This window comes from Equus quagga, chromosome 20 (genome assembly GCF_021613505.1).
Source record: "Equus quagga isolate Etosha38 chromosome 20, UCLA_HA_Equagga_1.0, whole genome shotgun sequence".
Taxonomy (NCBI): Eukaryota; Metazoa; Chordata; class Mammalia; order Perissodactyla; family Equidae; genus Equus; species Equus quagga.
Window position 1 is genome coordinate 19,036,951 of NC_060286.1, and position 27,114 is coordinate 19,064,064.

The 27,114-nt window shown below is 37.2% G+C and overlaps 1 protein-coding gene across 2 annotated transcripts in view; it reads left to right on the forward strand.

Annotated features, from left to right (window-relative positions):
* Positions 1 to 27,114, forward strand: part of YLPM1 (YLP motif containing 1) — a 61,512-nt gene that overhangs the window by 15,430 nt on the left and 18,968 nt on the right. For both annotated transcript variants that reach the window (XR_006886300.1, XM_046647242.1), the window contains exons 5-11: positions 13,196 to 15,316; positions 17,891 to 18,008; positions 22,771 to 23,191; positions 23,305 to 23,397; positions 23,615 to 23,810; positions 24,297 to 24,415; positions 25,309 to 25,463. Coding sequence is in view for 1 of the 2 variants with exons in the window: in XM_046647242.1 (XP_046503198.1) it covers positions 13,196 to 15,316; positions 17,891 to 18,008; positions 22,771 to 23,191; positions 23,305 to 23,397; positions 23,615 to 23,810; positions 24,297 to 24,415; positions 25,309 to 25,463 (3,223 nt within the window). In the remaining variant the exon portion in view is untranslated. The remainder of the gene's footprint in view (positions 1 to 13,195; positions 15,317 to 17,890; positions 18,009 to 22,770; positions 23,192 to 23,304; positions 23,398 to 23,614; positions 23,811 to 24,296; positions 24,416 to 25,308; positions 25,464 to 27,114) is intronic.

Sequence of the window (27,114 nt, forward strand, 5' to 3'; positions counted from 1 at the left end):
ATGTTGCTGTAACTTCTACCTGTTGATTCTACATCTGCCTCTGTGGTGCAACACATGATGAGTTATCCTATCCTTGTTCTTCAGAGTGTTCCTACAGTTATTTAAAGATCACCCTCTAGTCTCCCTGACCCTGCCTTACCCACTCTGCTCTGCCATCACATAAACTCAGATTCTTTTCTTTTCACACTAACATTGGTGCTAGCCTCTTCTTGCTGTACTTCTTACTGTCCTTTGAAGGGCCTTTGGTTTGTGATTCTCCTTCAGAATGAACACTTACTTCAGATGCAGAGGACCGCAGACCTCTTACCAACTTCGTTATGAGTAACATGTTTATATGGCCGAACAAATTGCTTTTTTTGGGTCAGCACTCTCAGAGTACTGACTGATGTTGAGCTTAAGATCAGTTTGACTTCTCAGGTCTTTTTCACGTTAGCTGTTATTAAGCTAAGTCTCTCTCATCCCGAACTTGTGCAGTTGTGTTTTGTTTTTTTCTTTTTCTAAGACTTTATCTTTACATTTCATCTAATTAGGTTTAGGCCAACATTCTAGTCTGCTGAAATCTTGATGAATGTTGGTTACATTGTTTTAGGTGTGAGATATCCCTCCCCAGCTTTTTCACCTGCAGCTTTGATAAGGGTGGCTTTTTTTGGTCCTGGAATTAGATCCTGCTCACATTCTCTACCTTGTTTTAAAAAAAAAAATCTCACTATGTCATTGCCATTTCTATTACTCTTCTATTTCTTTTGCTCACTTAGTGCATATAAAGTGTAGTGTGTGACTATGCCCAGGCGTAGTTCTTTTATCTCTCTTGTAACTAGGTAAAAAAAATATCAGTGGGAAGCTGGTTAGTAAGTGAAAGAGACTGAGGAAAGAATAATCCACACTGTTAAGGAAGCTTGTGAATTTCTTTTATTAGTTGAATTCAGGTTTTGCTATAAACACATAACTGATATGGTAAGCCACTCTGTTTTTTAAAAAAAGCTGTGTAGAAAAACAAGAATTCAGAACACAGATAACTGATTTACCAGTAGCACACTATTAAAATACTGTAAATTACTTTGAGCTTTTGAAAAATCCAGATTTAGGCTGCTTTCTAAAAGCTGTGAAGGTTTCCAAAAAGTCAAATGACATAACTGCATCACGTGTAAATAGCATACCACATTGTTGAGTGTCTAGGGCAGCTGTTTTAAACTGTGTGTATGTGTATTATTGGATTCCTCAAGTCTTCTAGGAGACTACTGCTGCTCCCATGCACTGTATTGTCAGTGGATGTTGGTTTCCCAGAAGCTTTTATTTTTCAGTAATAAAACTTACTTATTGAAGGGTAACATACAGAGATGTGCACAATCGGAAGTGTATAGCTTAGTGAATTTTCACACAGTAGGCACAACCATATTATCACTACTCAGATCAACAAATAGGAATTACTGGTGTCTGAGAAGTCCCCCTCACACTCCTTCCCATTTTCCCTCACCCCGAGGATAACCACTGTACCAACTTTTTACACCACAGATTAGTTTTGACTATTTTTGAACTTTATTTAAATGGAATCATACTCTATGTACCCTTTTGAGTCTGGCATCTTTCACTTGACATTATATTGTTAGATCCATCCATGTTGTGTAAAGCTGTAGTTTGTTCATTGTCATTCCTGTACCATGTTTCATTGTATGACTATGTCTCAATCTGTTTATCTAGTCTACTGTTGATGGTCATTTAAGTTTTTTTGGTTATTATGAAAAACATTGCTATGTGTCTTTTGGTGCTGTATATCCCTTTAGATACATGCACTTGTGTGTGTGTGTGTGTGTGTGTGTGTGTATTTAATTTTGTTTAGATATATACCAAAGATTGGAATTGCGTGATCTTAGGATATGTATATGTTCTGGTTGATAGATGTTGTAAAACAGTTTTCCAGAGTGGTTGTGTCACTTTACACTCTCACCAGCAGTGTTTCTGTGTTCTTGTTTTTTGTATCCTCACCAACACTTGGTGTTGTTAAATTTTTAAGCTTGAGCAATCTTGGTAGATGTCTAGTGGTATTGTAATATGGCTTTAATTTATACTTCCCTGATGATGAATGAGGTTGTCTTCCTTTCCATTTGATTATTGTTCAGTCGGATTTCATCTTTTATGAGATGCTGATTCAGGTTTTTGCCCTGTTTTTCTATTGGGTTATGTTTTTTTCTTACTGATTTGTAGTTCTTTGTATATACACTAGATATATCAATTCTTTGTCCATTACATGTCTAGATTGTCTTGACTGTTTCTCACTCTGCAGTACTTTCTGCTTTCTTATCCCTCAGTATACCAGAAAAGTAGTCTTCACCATTTACCATCCAGGTCCAATGGACCTTTTTTATTTTTTAAATTTTACAGTAACTTTACAAATAATTTACAGAAGTAAGAATAAAGGGATAGTGAAAAACAGCTTATGAGATGCTTTAATAAAAATTTTAAAAGAGTAATGCTCTTTGCATCAAGTACATTTTGGCACACAAACATCATAAAAGGTGAAATAAATCTGTCACAAATACTTTTAGCAAAGCAGAATGGTCCAGGTTCTTGCCACAAAATATTATGTGATAAGTCCTTTCTGTTTAATAACTAAGTGGATGGCAATACCACATTTTCTTTCTGTCCGTAGAAATATATTGTTCACTCATCGAATCTTGAGTTTAAGAATATTCATCTGGGATGTTATCATCTGAGGACTCATAGTTGGAGATTTCACGTACATAATCAGTTTCACATCTTTATTGGACCTTAGAGTGCTGCTGTCTCTGCATTTATCTTTTGATTCATGTAACAATTTTGACACAACAGCTTTGTCACTTTTCTTTTCTTTGTCATTATAGTCAGGAAATGAAAATTTCTGAATTCTCAATTGCACTTAATGAAGCCTAAAAGCAGGCTGCAATATTCTGGGCAACGCAAGGGGAGCGGGGGTGAAGCTGACTTCACCTTTGTTTCCTCCTTCTAGGCAGTCATCATTCTTTCGTTTTCTTTGTATTTTAATATTCTTTAGCTTATAGTTGGTGATAATTGATAAGTAATGAGTAATAATGAATTCTAGGATAAAGAAATCACAGTGTTTCAAGATATAGAAAAAAAATCACTAAAATCCCATAATGTCTTAGATTTATGAAAGGATCTAATGGACCCATATGGTAATTGCAAGATAATATGTTTTGTTCTGTATTTAAAAAGGTAAATTTTCTCTTTGTTCTTGGGAAGGCCTGTAAAAAAAAAGTCATGAAATATCAATCCTTACAAATAGAACTGTTTAAAAAACCAACAACTCCAAAACTGTAATTGGATGCAGTGAACCCAGATAAACCCCAAGGGTTAATGATGTCTTTTGATTAATAGAAATCCTTGGTTTTAATTTAGTAGTACAGTTTCTTGATCTTTTCCTTTATGGTTAGTGCTTTTTTGTGTCCTGTTTAAGAAATCTTTGTTTAGTCTAAGGCCGTAAATACATTATCCTATTTTATCTTCTATCTTTTATTATTTTATCTTTTATTTTTAAATCAACAATCCATATAGAAATGAGTGTTTTTGTTAATGTATGGTATGAGGTAGGGGTCAAAGTTCCTTTTCTGTATGGCTATGCACTTGACCCCAGAACAATTTATTGAAAAAACTCATGCTTTCCTTACTAGTTTGCAGGGTCTCCTTTACCAATAGGCCAAGTGACTATATGTTTAGATGTTTTACTGGCCTTTATTCCTTTGGTTTGTCTGTTCTTGCATCAGTGTCATACTGTTTTACTTATCGTAGCTTTATGGTAAATCTTGAGATCTCTTAGTGCAAGTCCTTCAGTTCTGTGTTTTTACATCAGAGGTTCGCAAACTTTTTCTGTGAAGGGACAGATGGTAAATATTTCTAGGGTTCGTGGGCCGTATTTTGTTGCTGTCAAATATTTTTCTTTCTTTCTTTTCCTTTCCTTTTTTCACCTTTAAAAATGTAAAAAATCGGGGCTGGCCCCGTGGCCAAGTGGTTAACTTTGCACTCTCTGCTTCGGCGGCCCAGGATCTCACTGACTTGGATCCCGGGCGCAGACATGGCACCACTCATCAGGCCATGCTGAGGCAGTGTCCCACATAGCACAACCAGAGGCACTCGCAACTAGAATATGCAACTATGTACTGGGGGGCTTTGGGGAGAAGGGGAAAAAAAAAGGAAGATTGGCAACAGATGTTAGCTCAGGTGCCAATCTTTAAAAGAAAGAAAAATGTATTAAAATAATTCTTTAAAAAAAAAGTAAAAAACCACTCTTAACTGGATTTGGCCTATGGGCCAGTTTGCTGACCCCTGGTCTAGATTGTTTGACTGTTCTTGGTTCTTTCTATTTCCCATGTGATGCTTAGAATCAGCTTACTAGTTTTCAAAAATCTACTCGAATTTTGATGAGCATTACATAGAATCTACTGACCAGTTTGAGGAAGAATTGACATCTTTATAATATCAAGGCTTCTGTCACATCCACTTTTGTGTGTGTGTGTGTGTGTGTGTGTGGTGAGGAAGATTGGTCCTGAGCTAACATCTGTTGTCAGTCTTCCTGTTTTTCCTTGAGGAAGATTGTCCCTGAGGTAACATCCATGCCACTCTTCCTCTATTTTCTACGTGGGATGCATGACATGATGAGAGGTTTCTAGTTCCACACGTGGGATCTGAACCCATGAACCCCAGACCACTGAGGTGGAGCACGTGAACTTAAACACTATGCTACTGGACCAGCCCCATCACATCCACTTTTTGATTGGTTTTAGGGTTGGAATTGTGGGCTTTTTCTGTTTTGTAGCTGTCTTATTAGGATCAGCAAGGGACTGTGAACACTATGATTTTCTTTCAGCTTCCATTTGTCATGGTTGTTCCTGTTTATAGTGATTACTTCTCTTTGGGGGTTTTGATTTTAGGCTCTTGGTTATACATATTGGAAAACAGGCATTATTTCACATGAAAACTAAAAGGGCAGGAATTTGGTTCCAGAATTTAATGTCTTGTAATTCCCATGATCTGCGGGTTTGAGGATGTTTATGTAAATATTATGATAATCAGACATTACTTTGTTTAAAGGTATTTGTATTTCTGCATATCCTGTAAGTTTTTATACCAAATTTGGAGTATATTTTTTACATCAAATTTGGAAATTTTTATACCTAGGTCTAATGGTTTCATACCTACTTTTAGGGTTTTTATTTTTTAGAGGTTTATGAAATACTTAGCTGTACAAATAAAAATGTTCTAAATATTTAAATACCAAGTACTTGTTTACTTTTCTTTTCATCTAACCAATGTGCAATGCATGTGTTTATATATGATTGTATTTAGTGAATATATACTATGTTTGTACTTACTGCAAATACATGTTTTTATATGTTAAAAAGGTCGTAGTATTTCACTGTATTGATGTAAAGATGGCTTATTTTTGTACATATTTTTAATATGAGTATCTTAATATATTTACTCCAAAGATCTGAAAGCTCTTTACTTTTATAAATCAAAAAGGTTTTGATAGTCTAACATTTTATAACATTCTTGAACTTTGAAAATTTGAAAGTACAGTATTGATAAATATAAGTGCCATTTATATGTAGTGTTGAAAGTATATTTCAATTCATTTAACATTTTCTGACCCCCACAATAAAAATAAAATGATGACTCTTGGCTGTTGATCAGCAATTTAATCTGAAAGCAAAGCACCCTCCCCTTTCATGATGACTGCATATTACACGTGCAGGCGTGAGGCCTGCAGTAATGTGTTCATTACTTTTTACAACCTTTCCGCCATGTTCTCTTATCCTTACTTATTTGCACACCTTTTAGTATCTCCTGCTTCCTTTATCCTTTCCTCTTGTCTTTACGCATGTGCTTCTCTTTGTCTGGAATCCCTTTCTTGTCATTTTTTGCTTTACTAATTCCTATTTTTCCTGCCCCAGGAGTGGCACTTGAATAATTATATATTGAGATTCTTCAGTGAGTCAAACACGGGATACCTCAGTAAGCAAGAACAGCATGTCCCATATTTATCAAATTCTGTTCTAGTTGTTGATTTACTTGTCTCAGTCTTCCTATGGACTGTGAACTCCTTGAGGCTAGGCATCAGTTTATTTCCAGCACTAATAGTACTTGACAATTAGTAGGTGCTCCGTAAGTGTTGCTTATGCCAGATGTCTCGGTTACAGATAAAATTCTCAAGGCATTCACAATTTAGTTAGGAAGGCAGTGTATTCATATTCACAATTTGATTATAATACCAGATAGCATGACAAGGACTCTTACTGACTCTTGTACATTGTGGGGGATAGTCTTCTCTTGTTATACTTATACGAAGTAGTAATTGCTGAATTGAATACAAAGCAGATGATTTTACACAACTTTAATGATCCCAGGTGTTATTTCAGGCTATTTGGGTTAATAAGTGTAATTCAAGAAAAGGAACCAAACCATCACAAGCCCTGAAACAGCATACTTGTTTTCTCTTTAAATGTGAGGTCTCCATCCTTAGCACTGAGAGGTATCCTTGGACACGTCTCTGGTCAGCTCCTTTTCCTTTTGCCCAACAATAGCTGTGCCAAGCCTTTCCTATTTTGCATAGACCATATTTGCTAGTGCTGCTGTCTCTGTCTCAGCAAACGTTTTTATTTTGCTTCGTATCTTTAATTTAACTTCCTGCATCACAGAAGAAATCCAGGCTTCAGGCCCAGGAAAGCTCACCGTCTGCCCTCACCTTTACTTTACTGTACCATCCTCATCTTCCTTCTTGTAGTCTCACAAGAAGCCATTCTCCTGGTTAGGGCTAGTCCTCTCTCTATGCTCTTTAAAGAAATATGTTTACGTTTTTATCAAAGTGATACGTAAACGTAGTTTTGAAAAAATAAAGAAAAACACCACCCACTGCCCCAAGCCACCCTAGATGTGTTTCCTAATGACATCTTCTTTTAATTGTTTAGCTGTTTCTTTTGGTAGTTACCTTCATATCACTAAATAATATGCTGCTGCTTTCTTGTACATTTTAGATATATATTTACTTCCTGTTCTGGTAGATAAAGGTTTAGTTCTTACACTATTCTTTAACCCCATTGTCCAATATATTTATATCACTACTTTTAGATAAATCAGTAAACATTGTTCTTCATTGTAGAGGTAAGTAGTGTACTATGATTACATTTTCTTTAGTGTAATAACTTTTTTCTAGAATCTCCAGTTGTCCCTCATCTTGCAACATGTTTAAAATAATCTTCCAACTCCAGTCCCAAAAGCACCATCTTTTTCTCTTGAGGAGATCTCTCTCACAAATTCGTGCATCCTCTTGCTTTTGCCTGGGTTTATTGGCTGGTTGGTTGCTCTCAAGATCTGTCATATGGCTGTTCTCCAGCATTTCCCTTGACTGTCCTCCTAGGTTGGATTCACTATTTATTGGGTCTCATGGCTTCCTATTTGTGGTTTAGTGCCTCCTTTTCCTGGAGTGCATGCTCAAATAACGTACTAAGAAATTGTGGGTTGAAGGTAAATTTTCTTAGTCCTTGACTGTCTGAAATGTTTTTATTCTAACCTCACACTTGATTAATAATTTGGATATAGAATTTGAAGTTGAACTTATTTTTTATTATAATTTAAATTAGAAGCAAAACAAAGCAAAAACAGGTTACCCATTTCTCCCACCCCTTCATCCTCCACCTCTGACAACCACCAATCTGTTCTCTGTATCTATGACCATGTTTTTTATTTATTTGTTTTTAGATTCCACATGTAAGAGAGATCATACTGTATTTGTCTTCGTCTGATTTATTTCACTTAGTATAATGCCCTTGAGGTCCATCCATATTGGCACAAATGGCAAGATTTCATTCTTTTTGTGGCTGAATGATATTCCTCTATGTGTATGCGTGTGCGCGTATGTGCACATACACACATATATACCACAGTTTCTTTATTCATCCATTGATGGACACTTAGGTTGTTTCCATGTTATGGCTATTGTAAATAATGCTGCAATGAACATGGAGGTGCATGCATCTTTTTGAGTTAGTGTTTTTGTTTTCTTTGGATTACCACCCAGAAGTGGAATTGCTCGATCATATGATAGTTCTATTTTTAATTTTTTTAGGAACTTCCATATTGTTTTCCATAGTGGCTGTGCAATTTACATTCCCATCAACAGTGCACAAAGATTCCCTTTTCTCCACATCCTCAGCAATACTTGTTATTTGTTGTCTTTTTGATAATAGCCCTTCTAACAGGTATGAGGTAATGCCTCGTTGTGATTTTGATTTGCATTTCCCTGATGATTAGTGCCCAGATGATTAGGTATATCTTTTCATGTACCTGCCTATTCAGATCTTCTGCCAATTTGTTAATCGGATTGTTTGTTTTTTGCTATTGAGTTATATGAGTTCTTTATATATTTTGGCTATTAGCCCCTTATCAGGTATATGATTTGCAGATATTTTCTCCCATTTGGTAAGTTGCCTTTTCATTTGATTGGTGGTTTCTTTTGCTTTGCAGAAGCTCTTTGGTTTGATTTGGTCCCACTTGTTTATATTTGCTTTTGTTGCTTTTGCTTTTGGTGTCAGATTAAAAAAATCATCACTAAGACCTATGTCAAGGAGTTTACCGCCTGTGTTTTCTTGTAGGAGTTTTATGGTTTTAGGTTATATATTCAAGTCTTTAATCCATTTTGAGTTAATTTCTGTGTATGGTGTAAGATAGTGGTCCAGTTTCATTCTTTTGCTTGTTGCTGTCCAATTTTCCCAACACCATTTATTGAAGAGATTGTCATTTCCCCATTATATATTCTTGGCTCCCTTGTCATAAATTAATTGACCATCTCTGTGTGTTAATTGACCATCTATGTTTATTTCTGGCCTCTGTATTCTGTTCCATTGATCTATATATCAGTTTTTATGCCAATACCGTACTGTTTAATACCGTTTACTGAAGTTGAACATAATTATTCCTCAAGGTTTTAGGGTCATTCTATTTTCTTCTGTCACCTAGTGTAGCTGTTGTGCTATTCTAATTCTTTTCCTTCTTGGATGACTTCTCCCCACTGCCAGAAACTATTTTTGTTTCTTGTATTCTAAAATTTCAGAGTGTTTTTTTGTTTTATTTTATTAATTGTACTGGATGCTTAGTGAGCTGGGCCCTTTCCATCTGGAGATTAGAGTCACTCAACTCTGGGAAGTGGTGCTATTCTTCATTAATTTTTTCTCTTGTTTTCTGTTGTTCTCTTTCTGAAACTTTTCATTAGTAGGATTTTGGACCTGCTGGGTTGATTATATTTGTCTCTGTTCTTTCTCATTTTGTTGTACTTGCTGAGATACTTCTAATCCTTTTTTGCATTTTTTATTTTGAGAATTTAAAAAGAATTTCTACAGTTCTTCTGGTTCTGATCATTTTTTATATATAGCAAATTGTTCTTGATTTACGGGTACAGTATCTTTAAGAATTTCTCTGAGGACACTAATTTGAGGGTTTTTTTTTAAGTTCTCTTCTGTTTTTTTTTTTTGCAGTACCTCTGTTTTCTCCAGATTCATATCCTTTGGTCCTTTATCTTTGGTCTCTCTTTCATTTTGGAGACATTCCTCAAATGTGATCCTTGGTTGTCCATTTATATTTAAGAGTGGGAGACACTCACAAGCTGATTGGGAGCTCTGTGCATGGAGGTGAGGGCTTATCAACTTTGCTTTAGGTGGTAGGGCAAAGAATTGTCTGCTAATGCTAGGGGACCCTCAAGTTCAAGAGTTTAGAGACATTCAGTCTACGGAAAGGCTGGTTGATGGTTCTGAATATAGACTTTAATTTACACATTTTTACCCCCAATCTTACTGCAGTCCTTCTCCAGCACCCCTGGGATCTGAAAATCCTGACCCTCTCTGGGTTCCTGTCCTGTGGACAAGCCAGCCCCATTTTAGTTGTATCTCTTTCTGCTCCATAACTCGAAACTGCAGCTTCTTCCTGGTCCGTATTGTTACCACTCATGTTTGTTTTTTGCCTTCCAGAATTTAAAAACAAAATTCTCATCTGCTGGTGGCCTCCTCTCTCTCTTTATAGTGGGTTTATGTATTTTTAAATTCTTTGTGATGACTCTGCAAAGTGTCAGCTTGGCTAGGCTGAAGTTACATTTCTTAGAGTTCCCTTTCTTGCATGTTTCTGATTAGGGTGGGTCACAGGGATATTTTTGCATCTAGCATGAAACATTTATCCCCGAACAACCAAAACGTTCTAACCCTTTCCCCGGAAAAGGATAAAAAGTCCCTTTTTTGTCTTTGGGGAAATCTTCATTCTTCCTCTATCTGGTTCACACTCCCTTTTTGATATTCTGTAACTTAAATTCTGAGATATAAAGTTAACTATTATTAATACATTCTTATGTTAGATGATAAGGAAGAAAAATCAATCAAAAATACTTGACTAATACATATGTTGTATATAATTAAACATATAACATCAAATTAAGGAAAAAATATTCGTAACTATCACAGTCCTTATTTTTGCAATTGATCATCTAATCATAGTTGGTGTTTATAACTACCTTCTTCCACTACCCATTCCATATTCCCTTTGCTGTCAGCAAGCACCTCAGCTGGTCCTGGTTCCTTGCCTGGTGAGTTGACCCAAACTTCCATTCTTGAGAAGTCTGGGCTATTCACAGTCCTGCCTGAATTAAGTCATTGTAGTTTTCCATTGACTTTGATCACAGGATGGGGAAGTACTAAGAGATATCCTAGAGGTTTTCCTGCATTCCAGGCATATTCCTCCTTATCCTCATTATGGAGTAGTAACCCAGTTTCCCCTTGAAACTCAGGCTCAATCACCCCCAGCCAGTACAGGAACTCCCTTCTTTGCCTGTTGATTCAGAACCCAAAATGGTCAGGTAGCAGTCTCACCTTAAGTTTGGTGGAGTTGTTGTTGTGTCCCCTGATAGAACCATTTCTCCCTTTGAAACTAAAGACTTCTAGGGGTTGGCCCAGTGGTGTAGTGGTTAAATTCGGGTGCTCCACTTCGGTGGTCCTGGGTTCACCTGTTTGGATCCTGGTTATGAACCTACACACTGCTCATCAAGCCATGCTGTGGTGGCATCCCACGTAGAAGAACTAGAAAGACGTACAACTAGGATATACAACTATGTACTGGGGCTTGAAAAAAAGACTTCTAGACCAGCAAAGTCTAACATCACAGGGATGTGAAGTAAATATTTTGCTGAAACTGGATTTATTATTCTTCATTGATTTCCCAAACAAATGAAAGGAAAACCCTTCCATTTCTCATTAAAGGCATGAAAGGCATCACTGTCCACTCAGTTATCTAAGCCAGAAACCTTGGAATCATCCTAAATTCTTGCCTTTCCATTATCATTTTAATCCCACCTGTTAGAAAATCCTATCAGTTTTACCTTCCGTCACATCTCTCACTTTTCTCTCCTCCTCTACATCCTCATATCAGTCACTGCCTTAGAACAGGCTTCATGTTCACTTACCCAGTTGTACAAACAACCTACAATAAACTTGTCTCACCTGTCCATCTGCTACTTTTCTACTAGAGCAGTCTTTTAAAAATCAGGCCATATTTAGTGGCTCTAAGTACTTATAAGGTAATCCCAACTCTTTACCCAGCTGAATTTGTTCATCTGTTGTAACAGAGATGCAAAGTCACATGGCTCTAACAAGTTAGAAGTTTATTCTCTCTCAGGACTTATGTGATGGCTCCACAGTGTCAGGAATCCAGGTTCCTTCTGATTTGTTACTTCACCATCCCTTAGTATGTTATCCTTGTCTACATGGTCCAGGATGCTTCACCACCATGTCAGAGCCAGCATGAAAAAAGAAATGGTGGAGAAGAGGATGTGCCTTTCCCTTTAAGGGTACAACACAGAAGGATGTGGAAATCATTTCACTCTCAGCCCATTGGCCAGAACATGGCCTCAAGTTCTAGCCGCAAGAGAGTTTGGGAAAGAGTCTTTGGTCTGGCTTGTGTCCAGCTAAAAATCGAGAGGCTCAATTACTATAGAAAAAGGGGGAATAGATATTGGAGGAGCACCGGTAGTCTCTGCCACACAAGGTATATAAGGTCTTCTGGAGAGCGACACTTGCCTGCCTCTTTACCTTATCTCTTAGTGTGCTACTTTTCCATTCCTCCTTTCCCAGCTCTCCCTGACTCTGTCTCCTTTTTGCTGCAGCCATGCTTAACTATTTGCACTTCCAAATATGCTATGCTGGTATATTTCTCTGCCTTTCCTTGTAATAGTTCCGTAGCCTTAGCCCTTGCCACTGACTCCCCTCTTCTCCAATACTCTCTGTTAGCCTGATCTCAGAGAATTTGTCTTTCAAGACTTAATTTAAGCATCTTCTATTGTGTAAAGGCTTTATTGGACAGCACCCCCCTCCCACTGGTAGAATTGACCATTCTCTCCTCTGTTGCTGTTATAATGTACAGATAAACTTTAGTCATTGCACCTCTTGGCACTTATTTACACTTAGATTCTCTTTCTCCTTGATCGTAAACCCTTTGAGGGCACAGATGACATTTTATTCTTATAGCTCTTGGATGCAGTGTAGTACCTGACAGACAGGGGATGTGTGCTATATACTTACTGAATGATTGAGTGGGTCCATAGCAAAAACATCTCTGTCCAGATTTTATTTATTTTTTTGTCTAGTCTTTAAAATGTAAGGGCACACTCTTAAGATATAGCTGGCGGCTGTTTTTTTTAAACTTCTGTCCATTAGTCAAGATGATAACGCTAGCTCCAACAATATTTATAATCATCCTATATTATCTTGCTTCATATTTAGTTTTCAGTTACATTTTAATTCTAAAAGTACTCTCAGAGTTAGCTATGTCATTTTTTTGTTTTCATTTAAAATGAGTGGACTTTTCTGTCTTCTAAGGCACAATATTTATAATTGCTTTTTAACAATTCAGTATATCAGTGACTTGCTGCAGGAGATGTGTTGAAGTGAATTAGATAATACTGACCTGATTTCTGAAGCCTGTCCTAAGACTTTCTGAGCACTGCCACCGTAGCATGCTGGTTCTAAGATACAGATATCTCAGGATTTGTTTAATGACTGAAAGAGTCATTGTTGTAAACAGATTTTAAGGCAAGATTGCCTTCAATATTCTTACATGGAGAATTTTTTTTCTGCTTTACTGTCTTGAGTAATATCTTTTGTTTTACTTGTAGATTTGATGGTCCTCGAAGATTTGAGGATTTAGGGTCAAGGTGTGAAGGACCGAGACCCAAAGGGCCTCGTTTTGAAGGAAATCGCCCCGATGGGCCAAAACCCAGATATGAAGGTCACCCAGCAGAGGGCACTAAAAGCAAATGGGGAATGATTCCCCGGGGGCCAGCATCTCAGTTTTATATTACCCCCAATACGTCCCTAAGTCCTCGGCAGAGTGGACCACAGTGGAAAGGCCCCAAACCAGCTTTTGGACAGCAACATCAGCAGCAACCTAAGTCACAAGCAGAACCTCTTTCAGGAAACAAAGAACCATTAGCAGACACCAATAGTAACCAGCAGAAGAATTTTAAAATGCAATCAGCTACATTTTCCATTGCTGCAGATGTAAAGGATGCCAAGGCGGCTCAGTCAAATGAGAATCTAAGCGACTCTCAACAAGAGCCACCTAAAAGCGAAGTCTCGGAAGGGCGCATAGAGCCTTCTAATTGGGACCAGAATTCTCAAAATATGGAAACTCAAATGGACAAAGCCCAAGCTGTTTCTCAGCCTGTACCTCTTGCAAATAAACCTGTACCTACTCAATCTGCTTTTTCCTCAAAAACAGGGGGGATGGAGGGAGGAGCATCAGTAGCAACATCATCATCATTAACTGCAGATAATGATTTTAAACCTTTGAGTATCGGTCTGCCCCATTCAGAAAACAACCAAGATAAAGGGCTGCCTCGGCCAGATAACAGAGATAATAGGTTAGAAGGCAATCGAGGCAGCAGCTCATCTTACAGAGGTCCGGGGCAAAGCAGAATAGAAGACACACGGGATAAAGGACTAGTAAATAGAGGTCGAGGCCAGGCAATCAACCGTGGCCCAGGGTTTATCAAGCAAGAAGACTTTCGTGATAAGATGATGGGTAGAAGAGAAGACAGTCGAGAGAAGATGAGCAGAGGAGAAGGCAGCCGGGACAGAGGGTTGATGAGGCCCGGAAGCAGTCGGGAGAAAGTGCCGGGTGGTCTGCAAGGCAGCCAGGACAGGGGTAGAGCTGGCAGCCGAGAAAGGGGACCACCTCGGAGGGCAGGCAGTCAGGAGAGAGGACCGCCTCGAAGGGCTGGGAGTAGAGAGAGAATACCACCCCGAAGAGCTGGGAGCAGGGAGAGGGGACTACCTCGAGGGCCTGGCAGTCGGGAAAGGGGACTGGGAAGATCAGATTTTGGTCGTGACAGAGGTCCATTTAGACCAGAACCGGGAGATGGTGGGGAAAAAATGTATCCATATCACCGAGATGAGCCTCCTAGGGCTCCATGGAACCATGGAGAAGAGAGAGGGCATGAAGAGTTCCCATTAGATGGTAGAAATGCTCCAATGGAACGAGAAAGACTTGATGATTGGGATAGAGAGAGATACTGGAGAGAATGTGAACGTGACTATCAAGATGATACACTAGATCCATATAACAGAGAGGACAGGTACTCAGCGCCACCATCTCGATCTCATGATGGAGATAGACGAGGCCCTTGGTGGGATGATTGGGAGAGAGATCAGGATATGGATGAGGACTACAACAGGGAAATGGACAGGGACTTGGACAGGGATGTGGATCGGATTGGAAGACCCATGGATATGTATGATAGAAATATGGATAATGAGTGGGACAGAGATTATGGGAGACCGCTGGATGAACAAGAATCACAGTTTCATGAACGGGATGTTCCATCTCTTCCACCTTTACCACCCCTCCCACCTCTTCCACCTTTGGATAGATATCGGGATGATAGATGGAGAGAAGAAAGAAATCGAGACCATGGGTATGATCGAGATTTCCGTGATAGGGGTGAGTTGAGGATCCGAGAGTATCCAGAAAGAGGAGATACATGGCGGGAAAAGCGAGATTATATTCCTGACAGAATGGACTGGGAAAGAGAACGGTTGTCAGACAGATGGTACCCATCTGATGTGGATAGACATTCCCCCATGACAGAACATATGTCCTCCTCACATCATTCTTCTGAAATGATGGGGTCGGATGCAAACTTAGACTCTGACCAAGGCCTTGGAGGGGTAATGGTTCTCAGTCAGAGGCAGCACGAAATCATTTTGAAAGCTGCACAAGAACTGAAAATGCTTCGGTAAGTTTACTACTTAAGATCATTTCTTTTAGTCAAAACCGCATTCAGACTGCTCTTTTTTAAAGTGATGTGATATATATGAATGGAATCATTTTATTTCCAGTTCTTATCACATAATTTTAACTTACATTTCTGGTCATTCAGTGCTGTTTTAGGGTTAGGATGGGTCTTTAGGAACTGTGTTAATTACAAAATTGTGTCCTGAAATGTGAAAATTTCATAGCCATTCTTGGCTTTTATAGATGAGTTGCTAACATGCCATGCCTGTGCATCTTTCAAGTGTCAAACTTCAACTTCCCAGTGCTCTGGGTTTCACAGAGCTCATAGGTAACATCCTCTTTTTCCAGGAGTCAGTTTGTTCGTTGATATCAGATTTGATAGACTTCATATTCACTAATCTTTGATAGACCTTTGGAAAGTGCTGTAAGGATTTATATTTTTCTCTGTTGAAGCTGAGAATGGTTTACCTGGAAGCATCCTCAGATTTGTCTAACCATTGATACTTTCTTTTTGGGATGTTTTATCTTTCATTAATAACTGGAAGCAGGTATCTCTACTTGAGGATGTTACCTGTTTCTATATAACCAGGTATTTTCTTTGTAAGATGGAAAATAGAATTTGGATTTCTTGACTCACAATCACCTAACTATGTATAGGTATCTACATAATGCTTCCCATGTAGTAGCAATAGTAACAAAAGCTAACATTTATTGCGTGCTTGCTGTGTGCCAGGAACTGTCTAAGTGCTTTGTATACATTAATTCACTTAATCCTTAAACCAACAATATCCTGAGATAAGAATTTAGGAGTCATTGATTGCCAGCTTTTTGAGCAATTTCTTAGGAATTAGCAATGTTTTGAGAAATTAAATTAATCGTTAGGTTTTGATATATTCCAATGTATTATGTTTCCTTCATTTTTCAATTCTGGTCTGTGTTTGTGGACTATACCAGTTGAAATTATGATTGAAGCTTTATGACTAGAAAAGTATGATAAGGAAAAAATACCTGTAGGTAAAGATGAAAGATCAGGTGTCTCATGCAGCAAAACAGATTTCCGTGGTTTATAGAAGATATGCTCTAAGAGTTTTGACTTTTCCAGATTACACATGAAGATGTGGAAAGTGCACCGTAGAACATTTAGCTGCTACACTGTTCACTTTTAAATTATAGGCACCTTTAATTTAACACCTACTGTGTGCTGGGCACTGTGCTAATAATTTAGCACATATTATCTATGTCCTCCTGTCTCAAATCCTTATATCTCAAAGGTCTGCAAAGATAAGTAGTAGTATTCCACTTCACAAGTGACACTAAGGCTCACAGAGGTTAAGTCCACTTGGCTAATAAGTGGCAAATCCAGAATTTGAACCCAGTCTGTTCAACTCTAAAATCTATTTTGTTTATGGAGAACACCAAACTGATTGGTGTTGCTAAGCTGCCAAGGTTTCTTTCTTTTTCTTTTTAAAATTTCCTTTTCATCCATTATTGCTTTGCATAGAAATGCTGGATAAAAGGTGTTTCTTCTTCTTCATCCATTTTTTAAGCTCTTTCTGGGCAACATAAACATAATTAAAGTATATGAAGTGGTGGATAACAGTGGTCATAGGTGAATACAAAAGTAAGCTATGTTGTGTTGGTATAAAGTCATGATTTACAAGAGACAGAAAATAATATTTTTATATACTTGACCCTTATTTGGTGTCCATTTACAAAATGTAGGGAGAAAATTTAAAAGGTCTGAAGAGGTTGCAGTAGATGTGTTTAAGGTTGGCATTGTAAGGAAAAGTAAAAGGAATTTGACCAGAGATTTAAAGAAAAACTTGAAGGGTTACATAATTACTCATTAGGACTATGAAGTGTTGTTTTTAAAGGTATAGACTGACAACTCTTCTCACTGTATACAGCAGGGGTCATAAACTAAAATGCCCACAAGTACCAGACAGGTAACAAAAGTGAACAAAAGTAGGCCAGTATAACTCTACTGAATGTGGTGAGGCTTGTGGCAAATGGCTTCAGTGATGGGCAGCCACTGCTCCACTCAGCTGATCATTGATATGTGGGAATATAGGCCCAATGTTACCAAATCTCTTTAAAATTTGAATTTATATGTGAAGCATTTTGCTTTGTAAATGATGGCAACTAATTCAGATTTTAAAAACTGATGTGAAAGCCAAATTAAAAAAACCTTTCTAGGTCATATTTGGCCCACGGGCCACCATCTTGTGACCTCTGGTCTACACAGTATTGAACAACAACAGAATGGCTAGAGAGGTTTTGGTTGGATGAAAGAAAAACGTGACAAGTAGATAAGATATTAGAATAGGCTAATGAGACACGTTGTAGATCTATTCCTGAAGATTTTCAATAATTTTAAATTATTTATAGGTCATAGATGACTGATCAGTTAGCTATATAAATGCCAGAGGGTGTTACCCCAGAGGTGCTCTGTGGGTACTGTAGAGGGTTTTAGAACATGGCTTTTAGGTCTTTTTTGTTCTTCGATATTAATTGTAGTCATTTAGGAATGCAGTAGACATGCCTTATGTACATTGGTGGTTTTATTTGTTTACAGAGAGCAGAAAGAACAGCTTCAAAAGATGAAAGACTTTGGGTCTGAGCCACAGATTCCTGACCATCTACCACCCCAGGATTCAAGATTGCAGAATACATCAAGACCTGGAATGTATCCGGTATGGGAAAATCTGTGCTCAGAAAATGAAGTGGTTCCTGCTTTGTATGTTTGTGTGTTGTTTGATTTTTTTATATTACAATAAATGTAAATTTCCTCTATAAAAAAATGTACATTTTGGAAAAGTAAAAAGCTAATGGTAATTAACCTTTGAAAATCTCATAAATATGGTCAAAAGTGTGACAGAAATGCTTTTTTCTCCAGGTTTTGATAAGTACACCAAGCACACCTGTACTATCTGGCGTCATGTTCACAAAATTATAGAATGTTCCTAATAATCCCTTTTGTTCAAATAGTCTTGTTTTCCATCTGGATAGTCTAAGGGCTGCCCATGAGCCCTACTCGTGTGAGCCTCATAGTCTCCCCACCTCTTCAGGCTTCTAAGGCTAGTACACCTTCAGCTAGGGAAGGGATCCGACATCATGCCCCAATTCAGGCAGCAAAGAGAGATATTTATGTTAAAGACTTGTATAATTAAGTTCTCCATTTGTTTTGCTTTTGTGTGGTTGATGTTGTTTTACCTTTGTGGTGGACTTTAAAAATGTTATGCAAATAACTTTACAACAACACAATGAGAGAGAAAACAACACTATTGAACCATTTCATCAAATTAACTCTTTTCATTTCTCAATGTTCCCTTCCATCTTGGTCTAACACATAACATTCAGACATAGTTGTTGATATCAACAACCACCTTGATGTTGACTCCCCAAATCATATCTCCTGATTGACCTATGCATCCGTCTGCCTACAGGGTTTGTCTCTGTGGGTGTGTCTCCTGTCAAACTCAGCATATTCAAAATGGAGCTTATTATCATTCTCCATTAAACTTGTCCTTTCTCCTCACCATCACCTTGTCACCTACACTTGAAACCTGAAAGTCAGCCTACCTCTTTCCTCTGCCCTACCCTTCCGTATCCAGTCATTCTATTAATTGATTTTACTACATTGTTCAAATATTGTATCCTTTACTTTCCCACAACTTCAGTTCTAGCCTTCATCAGTTCTTGCCTAGACTATGTCAGAAACATCCTAATTCATCTCTCTTCATCTCATTCCCCTCTGATCCACTCTCCATTCTGCTGCCAGGGTGATTAATTTTATTTTTTTGAATCAAATTTTAAGATATAATTTACATACAATAACATACCGATTTTAAGCCTACAGTTTGAGTTTTGACAAATGTATACCAAAAGATTAAGAAATTTCCGTTACCACAGAAAGTTCTCCCATGCCCTTTTGTAGACAGGATTACCCTTACACTCCACTTTAGGCAGCACTGATGTGACTTCTAGCCAAAATGGACATTTTCAAACATAAATCTCACCATGTTGCGCCCGTGCTTTAAAACTCTTCATTATTCCCCCATCGCTTTCAGGATAAAATCTAGATTCTTTTGCATGGCCTTTGATGTTCTTCCTGAGCTGCCCTGACTTGCTTACCATTACTTGCTACTCCGCTCGCCTGTGCTCCACCTTCACTCCACGTGGAGCTTCTTACAGTTCTGTGAGTGTGCAGGCTCTTACTTCTCCATGCGTTTTCACCTGCATATTCTCTAAACCTAGAGTTTCTTTTCTTTCTCTTTCTATCCCCTCCTCCAACTAGTTAATTCTTGTTCGTTTTTCAGAATTCAGCTCTGTATCTTCTCTTCCAGGTGTGTAAGATGATCACCCTCACATGTACCCCTGTAACATCTTGTATGGGCCTCTTTCATAGCCCTTATCATAGTGTATGTTGATTGTCTGTTGTCTTGTCTGTCTTTCCTTCTAAAGTGCGCTCATAAGGATAGGAATTGTGTCTTTTGTCTTTGTATCTCTTAGCAAATAGTAGAAGCTCCAGATTGGAGAGCCACATTTCTGCTTTATTCACTTAACAAATCGTAAACATTTGTCCATATTGCTGCATGCTATATATATATATATATATTTTTTTTTTTTTTTTTTTTTTTTTTTGCTGAGGAAGATTTGCCCTGAGCTAATATCTGTGCCAGTCTTTCTCTACTTTGTATGTGGGTTGCTGCCACAGCATGGCCACTGATGTGTGGTGTAGGTCTGAGCCTGGGAACTGAACCCAGGCTGCCAAAGCAGAAGGTACCAAACTTAACCACAGGGCCAGCCCTACATGCTTTATTTTTGATGCATAATAATTTATGAAAACTATTCCGTTTCTGTTGGACATTTGTGTCTGATGTTTCACTCTTATTAACACAACATTAACGAATGTCTTTATATCAAATTCTTATTTTAGATAACTTCTTAAAAGTAATTTTAAATTCCCAAAGTGAGATACTTTAATTAAAGAAGAAGGACATTTTTAATGATTCCTGTAATGTAGCCAGTGGTTCTCTAAAATAGTTGTATAATATCTATACTATAGCCTTGCAAGCATAAGCTATTTAATATTTTTGGTAGATGTAACAGTTTCAATACAATTTTTTAATATGCATTTTTGATAATTAGTGAAAGTGAATATTTTCAATATTTGTTAGTTATGTTTCTTGTATAAATTCTATTTTTGTCCTTACACATTTATCTTTTTGACTCTTCAGGTTTTTCTTACCAATTTATATTATCCTTAATATAATTTATATATTAATCCTTTCTCATATAAATACTGTGGGGGTCTTCTGTTTTGTTTTTTACAAATGTATCTGTTACTTTTACTATGTAGTATGAAGAAAACACTTTTTGTTTTATTTGGAGACATTAGTCCCAAGAGTTCTTAAAATATTTAAAACATGTCTGGATAGCTGTGCTCCAGATACAGTAGCTTTGTCCTATATAGACATTTTCTTAATAAAGAATAAAGTACCATAACCTACAAGTTTAACTTTAGGTAATAGCCATTTGTCTTTAACTCTAGCTTGTAGTGGCCTCTAGTTAAATAATGTTGCTTACGTATTAGCCAAATTCATTTTGTTACTCAAAAAGTTTGTTTTTAAAGCATAGCTTATGTATGAGTAAATACATAAGTAATGTATATTGTTGGCTCTTCAAGGTCTAAAATAGCTGCCAATGAAGAACAAAAAAAAAACAGGAACAATGAACTAAGAGAAATGAATAATGATTGTTTAAATCAGGCATGCAAAGATTAAAATAAAATTTATTTGACAATTGGGTTTCAGTATTGGATAGATAGGAGCTATCTGCCAAGAGGTTCTACTGTCTCCTTCATATGCATTTCTGTTGACATTTGATGACTGCTTTGGGAAAATGAATATAAACATTGCACACTGCAGTGGTGCTTCATGAAGAGATTACTAAATATCCCATTCTGTTTCTTTGTTTTGTTGTTTCCCAGTGCTGATGTGTATTGGTAGCAGCCCTGCCACAAACTACTGTTGTCAGCCAGATAGCTGAGTAGAAATGAGGAGGCTAGCTAGAGTTTTGTTTCTTTCACTGGAAATTCACTTTTTGTGGATGAGCTAGGTCTCCAGAGTGGGAAGATAGTTTATAGCAGAGGTTCTTAACCAAGTGGTAAACATCTGAATCATTCATAGAGGTTTTTGTTTTGTTTTGTTTTGTTTTGTTTTTAAACTAATGCCAGGACCTCACCTACAGAAATTGAATAGGTTTGGGGTGGGCCTGGGACATTGTATCTAAGTGGCTAACACCCTAATTTTTCTGGAAGGAGAAGAAAGAAAGGGTGGTACATTGAGGGAGGGATGATGGTGTTGAGGGCAAATTTTTTTTCCTTTTTTTAATGACCTAATTGAGGTATAATTTACATACCATATAATTTGCCCATTTTAAGTGTATAATTCAATGATTTTTAGTAAATTTTCTAAGTTGTGCAACCATCATCATAATCCAGTTTTAGAACATTTTTATCACCCCAGTAAGATCCTTTGTGCCAATTTACAGGTAATCCTCATTCCTACCTCAAGTGCCAGATAACAACTAATCTACTTTCTGTCTCTATAGATTTGCCCATTTTATTTAAATGGAATCACGTAATATGTGGTCTTTTTGTGTCTAGCTTCTTTCACTTAGCATAATATTTTCAAGGTTCATCCATGTTGTAGTATGAATCAGTACTTCATTTCTTTTTATTGCCAAGTAATAGTCTGGTGTATGGATATTCTGTGTTCTGTTCAACATTTGGTGGACATTTGGGTTATTGAATAATGCTGCTATGAGTATTTATGTACAAATCTTTGGGTGGACATGTTTTTCTTGGATAGATACCTAGGAATAGAATTGCTGAATTGTATGGTAAATTTATGTTTAACTTTTTGAGAAACTGGTAAACCATTTTCCAAAGTGGCTGCACCATTTTACATTCCCACTAACAATCTAAGAGGGTTCTTGTTTCTCTACATTCTTGCCGTCATTTCTTATTCTCTGTTTTGTTAATTATAGCCAGTCTACTGGGTATGAAATGGTATCTCATTGTGGTTTTTTAATTTGCATTTTCGTAATGGCTAATGACGTTGAGCATCTTTTCATGTGCTATTGACCATTCATATATCTTCTTTGGAGAAATATCTATTTAAACTTTTTGCTCATACTTTGCTTTGGATTGTTTGTCTTATTAAGTTACAAGAGTTTTTATATTCTGAATACAAGTCCTTTATCAGATACGTGATTTGCATATATTTTCTCCCTAATGGTGTATTTTAAAGCACAAAAAAGTTTTGAATTTTGAGTGAGTCCAATTTATCAAATTTTTCTTTTATGGATTGAGAACCAGATTTTAATTTCTACTGATATGTGAAAACATGGTCGTATGCTTGTCCACTAAGCCTTTACTCTGTTCTCCAGCCTCCAGGGTGCTATAGACCACCCCCTCCTATGGGTAAACCTCCAGGTTCAATTGTAAGACCCTCTGCTCCACCAGCAAGATCATCTGTTCCTGTGACCAGGCCGCCCATCCCAATACCGCCACCCCCACCCCCTCCTCCTCCACCTCCACCTCCTCCTCCAGTGATAAAGCCACAAACTTCAGCTGTGGAACAGGAACGCTGGGATGAAGATTCCTTCTATGGCCTCTGGGATACAAATGATGAACAAGGACTGAATTCGGAATTTAAATCAGAAACTGCAACAATTCCGTCTGCTCCCGTGTTACCACCTCCACCTATTCACCCTTCCATTCCCCCTCCTGGCCCATTGCCTATGGGTATGCCACCAATGTCCAAACCACCACCAGTGCAGCAGACTGTTGATTATGGCCATGGCCGAGGTGAGTAATGGTGGTAAGCTTGTATTGGGGATTCTAAAGGAATTGTTAGCTTCAGTTTTGGCTTCCTTAAGCTTCGCTCTTACAATGTTTTTATCCCTGATTTTGTTTACCAGATCTATCCACTAATAAAGTTGAACAGATACCCTATGGAGAAAGAATAACTCTGCGCCCAGATCCACCACCTGAAAGATCAACTTTTGAGACAGGTAGGAGTCCTAGAGAGATCAGTATTTTTAAACCTTTTAGGGCCTAATTATTACATGATTTTCCTTTTGGTGAGATTGTGTGGGCTTCCCTTTAATATAGCTATAAGTTAAATTTAGGGTAACAATTTATACTAATTCTAAAGTTAGATTTGAACTTTTCTGCTTTTATTTCAGAAAAAGGGATATAGTTCTTATCCTGTACTAATTGTTTTTATAGAGCATGCAGGCCAGCGTGATCGTTATGATAGAGACAGAGACCGTGAGCCTTATTTTGATCGTCAAAGTAATGTCATGGCAGATCATCGAGATTTCAAAAGGGATCGGGAGACACATAGAGACCGAGACCGGGATCGTGGTGTTATTGACTATGACCGGGATCGATTTGACAGAGAACGCCGACCTCGGGATGATAGGTATGCTATGAAAAATATCTTTGCCAGGTGTGCAAATTACAATATACTTAAGTTCAGCAAAAGTCAGGGTTTCTAAAGGAAATTTAGTAAATAAGGTATTCTTCTCATGCATGTGTGTGTATAATTTGAAGAGGGAAGAGCAGTTCTGGACCACTTTTCAGGAAACTAGATGCTCAAGTTTGCCAGCTTGAATTCCAGAGAATTAAATGAGAGATGGAGATAGCTAGCAAGGAAAGGAAAAAATATCGTCAGTAAAGGTGTAGGCATTACTTAACCTGTAGGCAAACCATTTTTCCAATTCGTGAGCTCTTTAGATGTGTCTATGCAAGGCAGATCTAACTGGAAAAGCAAAATAAAAATATAAATATTGACTATGTGGAGTTAACTACCCATAGAGAAAACTGGGCAGATAACGGTGTTGCATGTTGAGACAGAAACCTCCAAATGTTTTTTATTTACCCAAGTACTTTCTGTTACACCTTCTAGGACTCAGTCATATCGAGACAAAAAAGACCATTCCTCATCCAGAAGAGGGGGATTTGATAGGCCATCCTATGACCGGAAGTCTGACCGACCACCCTACGAAGGACCATCCATGTTTGGAGGTAGAGCAATGCCTTACTAACTATAAGAATGTTGAGAATGTAAACAATGGGAGATGCTTTCCATTGTAGCTGTGGATTTAAACTTTCAGAATAAAATGTACTTGCAAATTTCTCAGAGATGGCAGCATTCTCATCAAAAATAGTGTAATTAATGAAATAAAACAAATTGCTTTTTAATATTATTAATGAAATTTTGGAAAACAGAAATAAAATCACTTATAATCTCACCATCTACCGTACCACAACTATTATAATTTTGTGTATTTCCTCTCGTTCTCTCTTCACATACATATTAATGAAGTTGTAATCTAAGTATAAATACACTTTCTTTATCGTGCTTTTTCCCACTGATATTGTACCATATACATTTTTTATATGTAAATCTATTAATGGCTCTATGATATTCCATAGAGTGTATAAAATATAGGGCCCTTATTGTTGGACATTTGGGTTGCTTTTAGTTTTTTTCTGCTATAAATTACACTTAAACCAGAAACTCATACCTATTTATAAGGACAGGCTTTCCTAAGCTGGTGACTCTCGTACTTAAAACTATAAAGCAGAGCCTTGGATGGACTATAAATGATACTTGGGACTATCTAGCAAAGTATATATTCTTCCATGTCCTGTTGCTTAACCTTTTTCCTAAATTTAATACAAACAAGGATGAATTCACTGTTTTTCAGAACATTCTATTTGCTTGAAATCATATCTATATTTTTTCATTTTCTTCATTTTGATAGATTTACATTACCTTAAACTTTCTCTAATTAAGGTTAAAAGTGGCCCCTGAATCATCATGAAATATTATTACCTTAGGATGAGTGGACAGAGTTAAAATTTAAAATAATTATTATATAAATAGTCATTTTGTTCAACTGCTGGCATTCTAGGAGAACGAAGAACTTACCCAGAGGAGCGAATGCCCCTCCCGGCTCCTTCTCTAAGCCACCAGCCACCTCCAGCTCCACGAGTTGAGAAGAAGCCCGAATCTAAGAATGTGGATGATATTTTGAAACCACCTGGCCGAGAGAGCAGACCTGAGAGAGTGAGTCCTATGTAGTTGACTTGTTTTCTTGCAAATCAGAAGCTAATAAGAGATCTCTTTAATATCCTGAACAGAATTTCTCTACTTTTCTGTGACACAGTAATAATATTAGATTCAAGGCATCTTAACCATTTCCAAATCATCATATAATCTCATAAACTGCCTACCCTATAGAATCTGAGAAGTTAGAGCTTAATTACTTCACAAAAAAGATGTTGAAAACTTGAGAAAATAATTCATAAGAGCTCAATTAATTGCATTTTGAAGAGGGGAAAAGTGGATTTGGTTTTATGGTATGTGGAACAAAAGGGGAGAATTAGGAGATTTGATTAGTTTAGGCTTATTTCCCTAGTGACCTACAAATGTATATGTTCTTAAATTTATCTTATATTGCAGAATAATTAGATTCTATTTCAATAAGCCAGTACTGGAGATTTCCATCAGATATTTTGACTCCATATATGTATATAAGTCATTGTTTTAAAGTCAGTTTCATCTGTTCTAAGTACAGCTACTCCAGCTTTTCTGTGGTTGCTGTTTGCATGATGTATTTTTTTCCATCCTTTCTCTTTCAGTCTATTTTTGACTTTGAATCTAAAGTATATCTCCTATGGACAACGTATAGTTGGATCATGTTTTTTTATGTAGTCTGACAATTTCTGCCTTTTAATTGGATTATTTAATCCATTCATGTTTAATGTTATTATTGATATAGTTGGCTTAATTCCATATTTGGATTGGTCAATTATATAGAAATACAATTGATTTTTGCATAGTCATCTTATATCCTGCAATATTGCTGAGCTCATTTATTAGTTCTAATAGATTTTTTAGTGGATTCCTTGGAATCTTTCTATATACAAGATCATGTCATCTGCAGATAGAGATGGTTTTACTTCTTCCTTTCCAATCTAGTTGCTTTTTATTTATTTTTCTTGCCTAGTTGCCATTGCTAGAACCTTCAGTACAGTATTGAATAGATGTGGTGAGAACAGACTTCTTGTTTTATTCCTGATCATAGAGAGAAAACTTTCAATCTTTTACTATTGATGTTAGCTGTGGGTTTTCAATAGATGCCCTTTATCAGGTTGAGGAGGTTCCCTTCCATTGCTAGTTGTTGAATATTTTTATCATGAAAGGATGTTGGATTTTTTTGAATGCTTTTCCTGCATCAGTTGACATTTTTGTTTTTTATCATATTGTGTGTGACTTTATTCTGTTGTATGTGATTTTTGTTCTTTATTTTGTTGATATGGTGTATTACATTAATTGATTTTCAGATGTTAATTTGCATCCCTGGGATAAATCCCACTTGGTCATGGTGAATAATTCTTTTTATATGTCGCGGATTCACTTTCCTAGTGTTTTGTTGAGGATTTTTGCATCCATATTCATAAGAGATATCTGAAGTTTTCTTGTGATGTCTTTTTCTGGTTTTGGTATCAAGATGTCTGCTTAATTTGAAATGCTGGCCTCCTAACAGTGAGTTGGGAATTGTTCCTTCCTCTTCTGTTTTTTGGAAGAGTGTGTGAAGAATTGGTATTAATTCTTCTTTACATGTTTGTTAGAATTGACTGATGAAGCCTTCTGGGCCTGGACTTTTCTTTGCGGGTAGTTTTTTGATCACTAATTTATTCAGTCTCTTCACTTG